Genomic DNA, 9,100 nt, shown 5'->3' with positions numbered 1-9,100 from the left:
GGGAGCGCGGGGGCGCGCGCGCGCGCACACACACACACACACACACACCCCGTCTCGCATCTGCTCTCAGGCAGTATTTCCAATGTTTTGTGTAAGTCAATTGGACAGCGAACAAAAAAAGCCATTTGCTCGGCATTATTTAAAGCAGACTTCATAGGGCCACCCTTTTGTGGAAGCTTTATTTACACTAAATGAATAATCTTAATTGCATCACTCTCGAATTAAAAATCAATGTTAATCAAGTTGAGAGTAGTAAATATCAGTTTTCATTGTGCCTGGGTAGAGGGCATTTTTCTTGTGTTGCAAATAAAAATACAAGTCAAATAACTTTAAAAGGGCATTATGTTCTGCTACAAATACAATTGAAACGGATTGTTTAGGCGCAGATCAGAAATGGTACAGAATTTTGCACTTAATTTCCTCAGTTATCATTTACAATAAGAGCCTCTTGGCTTGACAGCCAAGTCTAAACAGTAGTAAATTAGTACAAATTTATACTGATTTTACTCTAATAATCGTAATAAAAGCTTATAGATTTGGCACTAATTACATAAATGCCTAATGATCTTGAAAATTACTCTGGTTAGAAATATATTACTAATCTAAACTTTGTTGTTGGCTGGCTCTGAAAAATCAGAACATTAGAAATGGTTCGCTTCACTTGTGCAAAGCACTTTAAATTGTTCAAGTAGTTTAACATATTCAAGAGGAAAATAAAGAGCATTTAACTTTATTTACAGCCTTAAGTGGAGTTGAGAGCGGAGCAGAACTTAGAAACTTTGACCAAAAAGAGAGGATTGTGGGGAAGGATGCGAACGTGCGCCAGGCGGAGGAGAGGAAGCGGGGAGGGAAGCGAGTAGAGTTCTGAATGACACCGCGGCGGGCGCAGGAAGCTCCGAGGAAGTTGACTCAGTTTTTGCGCTCTGGGTCTGCCTAGGGCCTGGGAGCCGGTAGGCTCGGGTCCTAGTCGGGGCCGGACCCTAGGCCCAGGCCTGCTGGGTGGCAGCGAAGTGTGTGCGCGGTCTGGAGGCCACGGTGTGCCCTTGTGCTCTGGATTGGCAGGCCCGCGTGGCCCAAGGCTCGGAAGTGTGCCGTGGACAAGCACGCAGGCGGAGAAAACTCTCGGGTCACGCGGGGGTCACGCCCTGTGCTGTCCAGAGCCTTGCCTCAGCCCCAGGAAGATTCTAGCTCTAGGAGACAGAGCTGCGCCTTTGGAGGGAGCAGGGCGGAACTAGGAGAAGGAAAGGAGTGCGTGGAGAAAATCGCTGGGAAACACTGACGGAGGTTGGGCCCGGAAGCCCAGGGCGAGGCCGAGACGGCCGCCTCTGCTTTAGCTGCTGCTCGGGGCCGGAGCCTTCGGGCTGCCAACGCAGCCGCCTCCTCCGAGCGGGCGCGGGCGGGCGGGCGGGCGGAGTGGGGGACTCTCCGGGCGCTGACATTTGCAGGCTGCCCTCCTGATTGGTCCCCTCGCCGAGCTGCTCACGGGTTCATTCAACTGTTAAGCACCTCCCCGTCTCTCTAAAGGACATTATAATGCAAGAAGCCCCCTTTTTAACCACAAACCGAATTTTCTTTCATTTAGGTGATCTATATATATCTATATAGTATAGCTTATAGCTTATATCTATTTTAAATAACTTAAAGGCGCTAAAATTTTGGGGGGAACAGCTTTCGCCCTGGAGCGGTGCGCGATGCTCTCTCACGCCGACCTCCTGGACGCCAGACTAGGTGAGTGCGCGCCTCTCGCCCGGGCAGCCAGGAGAAGACGGGGCAGGAAATTGTCAATTTGTTTCTTATTTTACCTTAATGCGCCCTAAATGGACTAATTTCTTTAAAAGTAATTGTGCTGCATTAAAGTTTAATTTGATTTAACATCATCTTTTAAAAAAAATCTATGTAATATGTAGATCCGGGGAAAGGAGTTGGGAAATGTTACTTTTTGTTTTTGTTATTTTTTTCTCCTCCCCTCTCTCCCTTATTACTATTATTATTTTTGGAAAGGCGATCCACCCCATCGTAATTTCTTTGGAGGTGTTTTTCTTTCTTTTCCCGTCCTGTCTGCTTTGATTTGGTATATCTTTCTTCTCTTTTTTCTCTCCTTTTCTCTCCCCCCACTACCATTTTCTCTTCTCCTCGTCTAAGTGTGATTGAATTTGTAAAAATCTGGATGAAGGAGAAGCCACTGCAATTGAAGCGGAATTGCTAAGTGTGCTCATTGAGAAGAGAGAAAAGCCAAATTCACTCACAGGCGCCGTGGCCTGCAAAACGTTTTACTCGGCATTGCCCATGGCTGAGAGGAACGGGCCTTTTATTTCTCCGGGAAGAGAAGTTGAATTCCCTAAAGTTTGATTCACTGCTAGGTCTACTGAATTTACTTGAGTTTCTTTAATGCTGTCTGGGTTTCCGGTTTGGGAATCTTTGGTGATGGATGTGACTCCATTTTCCAAACACTTTCTCTGATTTGAGGGGGAGGCGGAGCTGATTTGGGTTGATTTCAGGGGGTGGAAGGCTTTGAGACTTATTCATCTTCCGCAAGTGAGAGGGCATCGGCTTGGGGCCGGAGGTAGATTTCGTCCAGCCGCCTAAGCACATGCAGGTGGGGCAGCAACCTTGGAACGGCTTAATTTTCTTTTCCTTTCTTTTTTCCTCACGGATATGCTCTCGGGTTCCTGGGCGCCAGGGGTTCGGTTCAGGAAAGGGACGCCGAGGCGTGTTTCATTGCCGGGACTGGGAGAGAGGAGAGCACGTGCTGCCTTCGGGAGCGGATGCGGGAAGAGGGGAAAGGGCCGGGAGCTGGGATTGCAGCTGGCAGCCCCAATCCGGGGGAGCCCAGCCGAGAGTCTTAGGAGTTTTCCTCGTAGGACGACCGTGGGAGCGGAGGGAAGCGAGGATGGGGCTGCAGGAGGCTCACGCGGGGGAAAGTCCTTCCTGGCACCGCTAGGAAGGTAGTGACCGCGATCTCCTTGCCTCCTCAGGTATGAAAGATGCCGCCGAGCTTCTGGGCCACCGGGAGGCGGTGAAGTGTAGGTTGGGCGTGGGGGGCTCCGACCCCGGGGGCCATCCGGGGGACTTAGCGCCCAACACCGACCCAGTCGAGGGAGCCACTCTCCTGCCTGGGGAGGACATCACCACCGTGGGCTCCACGCCGGCCTCGCTGGCGGTGAGCGCGAAGGACCCGGACAAGCAGCCGGGGGCCCAAGGCGGCCCGAACCCCAGCCAAGCCGGCCAGCAGCAGGGCCAACAGAAGCAGAAGCGCCACCGGACGCGCTTCACCCCGGCGCAGCTCAACGAGTTGGAGAGAAGCTTCGCTAAGACGCACTACCCCGACATCTTCATGCGCGAGGAGCTGGCGCTGCGTATCGGGCTGACCGAGTCCCGAGTGCAGGTACTGCGGGCGCGGGCGCTGGGACGCGAGACCAGGAGCGGGCGGGAGTATTTGGGCAAAGGCAGTGGGGTCTTCCCTTCCCCTGCCGGGATCCTAGGCTTCTCTTCAGACGCCTATGCATTCCTTGGTCGAGTTAGCTCCTCGGCCCGGAAACTGGCCCCGATCGCCATCTTCCAATGGACAGGCAGGGCCTCAATCTCCCACCAGTATAACCACATCCCAGCAGAAACTCCTCAAAAGCGAAGCTGGCATTGTTCGACTGAGCCGCCTTCTTCCTCCCGAGAAGGGAACCTCCGCGTCTCCCACCCCCCGCGTCTCCAGGCGGCTAAGCCGAGCGCGCACTTCCACTCCAGCTTGCGTTATTGACAAGTATTTCATTACCCTCTAATGAGTTTGTATTAAGCATCTGGATAAATGGGGGAATGCAACAATTATACAGAAACATGAAAAGGGAAAAAGTAAGGTGTGGCGGCACCTTTTAAAAAAGATCCACACCTGCGTTTCACGGTGCTTTATTCTGCTGAATATCACCTTCCCGCGCTCTCGGGCAAAAATACCCCCAGTTTTGATGTTTTCAAAGAATTTGAACTTTAATGGTGCAACCAGTGCTCTAAGGGCGGCTGCAGCGACCCCCCACAGCCTCTAATACTTGGCTTACTCCTAAGGAAATGGGAAAAATTAAGGCTTTCTGTTTTGGATATCCGATCTGAAGACAGGATGTTTAGGGTGGGAAATATTGAACAGATAGTAGACAAAATCATTACTGATCCCTTGTTCTTGTCCAACTATCCTCCAAGTTGTAAATTATATATAACAGAAAACACACCTTCAACTTTTCTGTAAATTGGTAAATAAAAGCATAAGTCTAATGAATCTCATTTCCTCCACTTTTTAAAAGAATGAAAAGCAATGTATCAAATATTTTATGGGCAAGTGCTGGAGGCGAAATTTCAAGACACACACTATACTAGTATAATCATGAGCTATCCAGGGTGCTGAAAATCTTCCCTTCCTGTCTTGGATTTGGTAGTTTCTGTCTGCTAATCCTGGGCACCAACCTCAGCTCTAGATTCTTTTATAAATTAAGTTTAAATATCTCAGCTACTTTATATTTGATCTAAGAAGAGACCAGGGTGTCCATAATTACAGTGATGAATATTTCTGCCTCCATTGGGCATTTTAAAGATAGTCTAACCTAGAAAAATAGTGTGTGCTCCTGTTCTAAATAGTCAGCAAATGAATGTCATTGGGTACTTAAAGTGGTCAAATTAAAAAAGCAATATTCAGGTATAACATAGATTAATATTTTTACTCAATATAAGACTGGTTGGTTTCCTTAGTGAAAGCTGGAAGCCCTGTACCATGGGTCTTTGATATTAAGCACCAAAAGAATGTTAATTGCATTGTGCAGATAAATATTACTAAGGCTCTTTAATTTTTTTTTACTTTGCACCTCCTTTTAAATATGAAGTTGAGCCCAAACTTTAAAAATCACATACCATTTCGACACTTCTATTACTGCTAATGATAACACCAGCTTGTTAGAATCTTGTAGATTCAAAATTCATAATTTACTTTTTGTCTCTCAAGAGAAAACCTATCTAATAATTTTTGTTTTAAAGAGTAAAATGCTATTGCTTAACCTAGACATACTGATAATTAGTTTAAATTAAAATAGAACTTAGAATCACAAATAAAATATAATTGGACAACTGACTTTATGAAAAAAGAAAACGAGGTCTATTAAACTTTATTAGATCTTCCAAAGGTTAATGGCAGTGAATATTTAAATAGAAAAAGTTGTAAATGAAGTAAAATACAAACTATATAATAGGAACAGTTATTTTCAAAAAGTACACAAAAGAATAATCAAGAAGAAAGAGACAAAGTACTTTAATTGTTCTAGCATAATGCTCAGCAAAGATAATAGCTTGAGGCTGCTGATAGGAACAATTTAATAGAATGGCAATTTCAATATTTTTAAAAATAATGTTCCATAGTTTAAAAAGTAATCAGATCAACATAACCTTTTTAATTAACATTTCAAAATGATTAACATTATGTAATGTAATGCAAAAATAATTTATGGAAAATGTATTTACTTCACAATTCACTCTACCATTGCTCCTTGACCAAATTTAAATTAAATAGTAATTGGTTTATGTTCTTATATGGTGAGTACTTCATAGTTTTCTTTATAGTTAACAGATTGCCACACATTCTTTTCAGTACGTGGGCCACTGCACTGATTAAAAATGATGGAAACATTTCATTTATTGCAATTGTATGTTTTTAAGGATGCTTTCTGGTTGTAGACTAAATGTTCCAACATACTTATTTTTTAAATCTATATCTGGTATATATCATACTTTTAAGTATTAAAGCACCTCTACTCACATAGAGGCCAATTCCATGTCTGGTATTGCTCCCCTTTTCTGGCTAGTATAATAAAACCATTCCTTTTATAGCATGCCATTATTAGAAACCAATTTCAGAATTATTTATAACCTGGAATGGCTTATTAAGCAGCAATGCGAGAATCATGCAAATTACGCGATCAAATGCAATATAATAAGCATAATCATTAGTCTCTAGCACGGATTAATTAACTTTCAATATTTTATTTACATAAAAACCAAATCAGTGAAATAACTTCTGCACAGTCAGGCTTGCCTTTCAATATTTTATAGGAACAAAAATAATGTGCTGTAATTCCATTGACCGTGTCTCCCAGAATGGCCCTGTCACCTGCCACATCTTAATAGGGGGACAAGCTAAGAGTATTTTCTAGTTTTCTAATGGAATGAGAAATTGCATTTTCTTCCTCTCCCAGCACTATTAAAACGTAATGAATTCGGCCCAGAGTTCACGGCTGGCTGATCGAAATGAACCTGAGATCTAGGCTTTAATACAGCTCCCCAGATTTCCTCCCAAATCTTCACATTAATCATTTGCTGGATTCCAATGAGATCTTCATAAAGCATTTGCTTGGAAGGGGGAAAAAGTAATATTCTCTTCTTCTCCCTCTCTTTCTCTATTTCTGAGCCATTTATAAGTGGGGAATTAAACGGACTATATATTTTAAAATACATTTACAGTATGTCTATATTACTGTAACAGCAGATATCACAAAAGTGGATTTTTAAATTCCAACCTCCATTAGATTCTCACTGTTGTATTAAGCATTTTCTGAGAAGAGCTGCATTTCAAACTGAGTACAAAGTTGGCCCGTGGCTGCGGTTAATATATTTCCTGGAGTTGTCATCTGTGCATTCTCAAAATCTCCCTTAGGTTTTGCCTGCATTTTAATCCGTCATGCTCTAGTTTTCAAGTGGAAACATTCACATTTTAAAAACATATGCATCATAGCTTGGAACGGAGGTGCTCAGACCCCATGAAGACTTTTTCCCCCAACCCCAGTAAGCCATGAAACATAAAAAAATTTGTAGCCATCATTTGACTACTAACCCTCAAACATAACTGAGCACTATTTTTCGAATATTCCTACAATATTTAGTTTTTTAACAGCTGTTCTTTTCCTCCCGTGCCTGAGATTCAGAAACCTTACTGGTGGGTGTATTTTCTACTGAAATTCTACCGGGCAAGCCTTCCCCCTTCTTTCTTCTGTTTCTCTCCCCACTGCCCCACAGAATTCCACCACCTTCCTCCTCTGCTGTTCATCCCAAACATTTAAGCATTTCTGGGTTCACTGAAACTTGCAAGGTGTTAGAAACAGGCAATTAATTTGTAGATATCTATCAAAATATATCCGGGTGATTTGAGGGACCCTTTCGACACAGACACGGTCTCTGTCTAGGGCCCCATGGGTTTACCTTCCCTCAACCCCACCTTGGATGGGTAGTACAAGGCGACCTGTGACCGCAGGTCTCCTCGCTGTGCTTTCCTTGGCTCCTGCGGGTTACCCTCCACAGAGGGCCTCTAACAGCTCAATCCACCACCGGCTGCATTGATCCCAGCCACCACCCTGGCCCTGCTGCCTCATTAATCCGCTGTGCCACCAGCTCAAGGGGCTTTAGCAGGAAAGGGATGGAGGTCTTTACCCAATCTGGACACTGGTGTAAACAGAAACATGGGAAATGGGGAAGAAAGCAGAGAAATATAAAATGGTGGGCGATGGCCCGATATAGTAGAACAGGCCATGGCCAGCCCAAAGGCGGGCAGAATTCTAGACTGCAAAATGCGGTTGACGCTGATGAGCAGAGAGTGCATAGCTGGCTTACCAAGAAGGGGTCAGGTACTTCCGGACTCATGATACTATAGCTTTCAGAATAAACACTAAAGAGCGTGGGTTAACTGAAGAATAACCTTTTGGTCAAATTGCACTGGCCAAATTCTAAGATGAAACTTAATCAGTATTTGAGCTGTGTCCCCTACCATTTACATGTATGCACAGTAAACCTTCAACTGACTAGATATTAAACTGAAAGCCTGCCAAGTAAGCATGCTGGCTAATTTTTTTTTTAAAAAAAGATCAAATTAAAATATGGACGATGAGAGGTTATCTTGATCAGGCAGTTTACTTTCAGGAAGAACGTTTCCCTTCCCTGCGGTAGTGATATAACATCTATAGGTTAATTTGTCTGGCAAGGCCTGAAATTCCAGGGTCATTGTTAAGAAAGAACGCACAGGACGCTTATTTCCATTTGCAGTTTCTTTTATCAAGCACATCTCATTTAAAAAGACATATGGGTTTGTCTAGCAAAATTAAACTTGACTCATAACTAGTGTGAGCTTTAAACTGACCTTTAATTTATAGCAGTCAGAAGATTTCTTCTGGTTTAAAGGTGAAAGGGGAAGGGGGTTGAGGAAATTGGAAGCCTTGTTGTTTGGGATCCTCAGTAAGTTCCCGAAAAGAACAAACTTGAAGGCCCTGGGGCCCAGGGCTCTGGCAGCAGGTCGCTGCACACCTGCACAGTGCAGATAAAGGTGCCTTTGCAGGGGTTTGTGAATGAGGCAGAGACTTGTGTCAGTAGTGCTGTTTGCTATGAATCAGAAAGTCATGGTGGCGACCCAAACAACGCTGTGGCTCAGTAGCGCTTGCTTTCCCACACGAATCACTGCTCTGTCATCCGTGGCGTCAGGGGTTTTCCTTTGTCTTTCGATTTTGAAACCAGCTATGTCATGCACGGCCCTTCATCAATTTCCAAATTTCCAGCGTTTCTGAAAATTCTATACCCCAATCAGTGTTATAAGGCACGCTATTAAGCCACATGGGTACACATGTTTATCTTCATTTGTACACCTGTGGATCCAGCCTTGACACATGTCTGCCTGCAGACCTGTGCATCTAAGCCGTGCACCGAATGCGCCAGCGTGGAGGGGCGTGGTGAACACTGAACATGGGGGTATGTTTGCACTCCGTGCAAGCGCCTCAGGGCACGATCACATAGGAAGGGAGTGGGCCCTTGGTGGGTGCAAGGGGCGCGGGATGACTCGCGCTGTTGGAGAACCAGGGTCTCTGGCTGGATGTGGGGGCGTGTCGGACCTATGGTACTTGTTCGGCCTGAGTTGAGTGGGTGTATCTGACCGAGTTTCTCGGACTCAAGCCCCCGCCCTCGTGGCCGCGCCCGCTCCCTAACAGTGCCCTGTCTCCCTCTCTGCCCGCTCCAGGTCTGGTTCCAGAACCGGCGCGCGAAGTGGAAGAAGCGCAAGAAGACCACCAATGTGTTCCGCGCGCCCGGCACGCTGCTGCCC

At 45.1% G+C, this 9,100-nt stretch overlaps 1 protein-coding gene across 1 annotated transcript in view; it reads left to right on the top strand.

The window, feature by feature from the left end:
* The first annotated feature begins 1,522 nt into the window (after window positions 1–1,522).
* Window positions 1,523–9,100, top strand: part of OTP (orthopedia homeobox) — a 16,136-nt gene continuing 8,558 nt past the window's right edge. The window contains exons 1-3 of the mRNA XM_014550615.1: window positions 1,523–1,728; window positions 2,976–3,385; window positions 9,017–9,096. Coding sequence (XP_014406101.1) covers window positions 1,692–1,728; window positions 2,976–3,385; window positions 9,017–9,096 — 527 coding nt within the window. The 5' untranslated portion in view covers window positions 1,523–1,691. The remainder of the gene's footprint in view (window positions 1,729–2,975; window positions 3,386–9,016; window positions 9,097–9,100) is intronic.

Source organism: Myotis brandtii, unplaced genomic scaffold, assembly GCF_000412655.1.
Source record: "Myotis brandtii unplaced genomic scaffold, ASM41265v1 scaffold115, whole genome shotgun sequence".
NCBI classification, from domain to species: Eukaryota; Metazoa; Chordata; class Mammalia; order Chiroptera; family Vespertilionidae; genus Myotis; species Myotis brandtii.
This window is presented reverse-complemented; position numbering and strand designations above follow the sequence as displayed.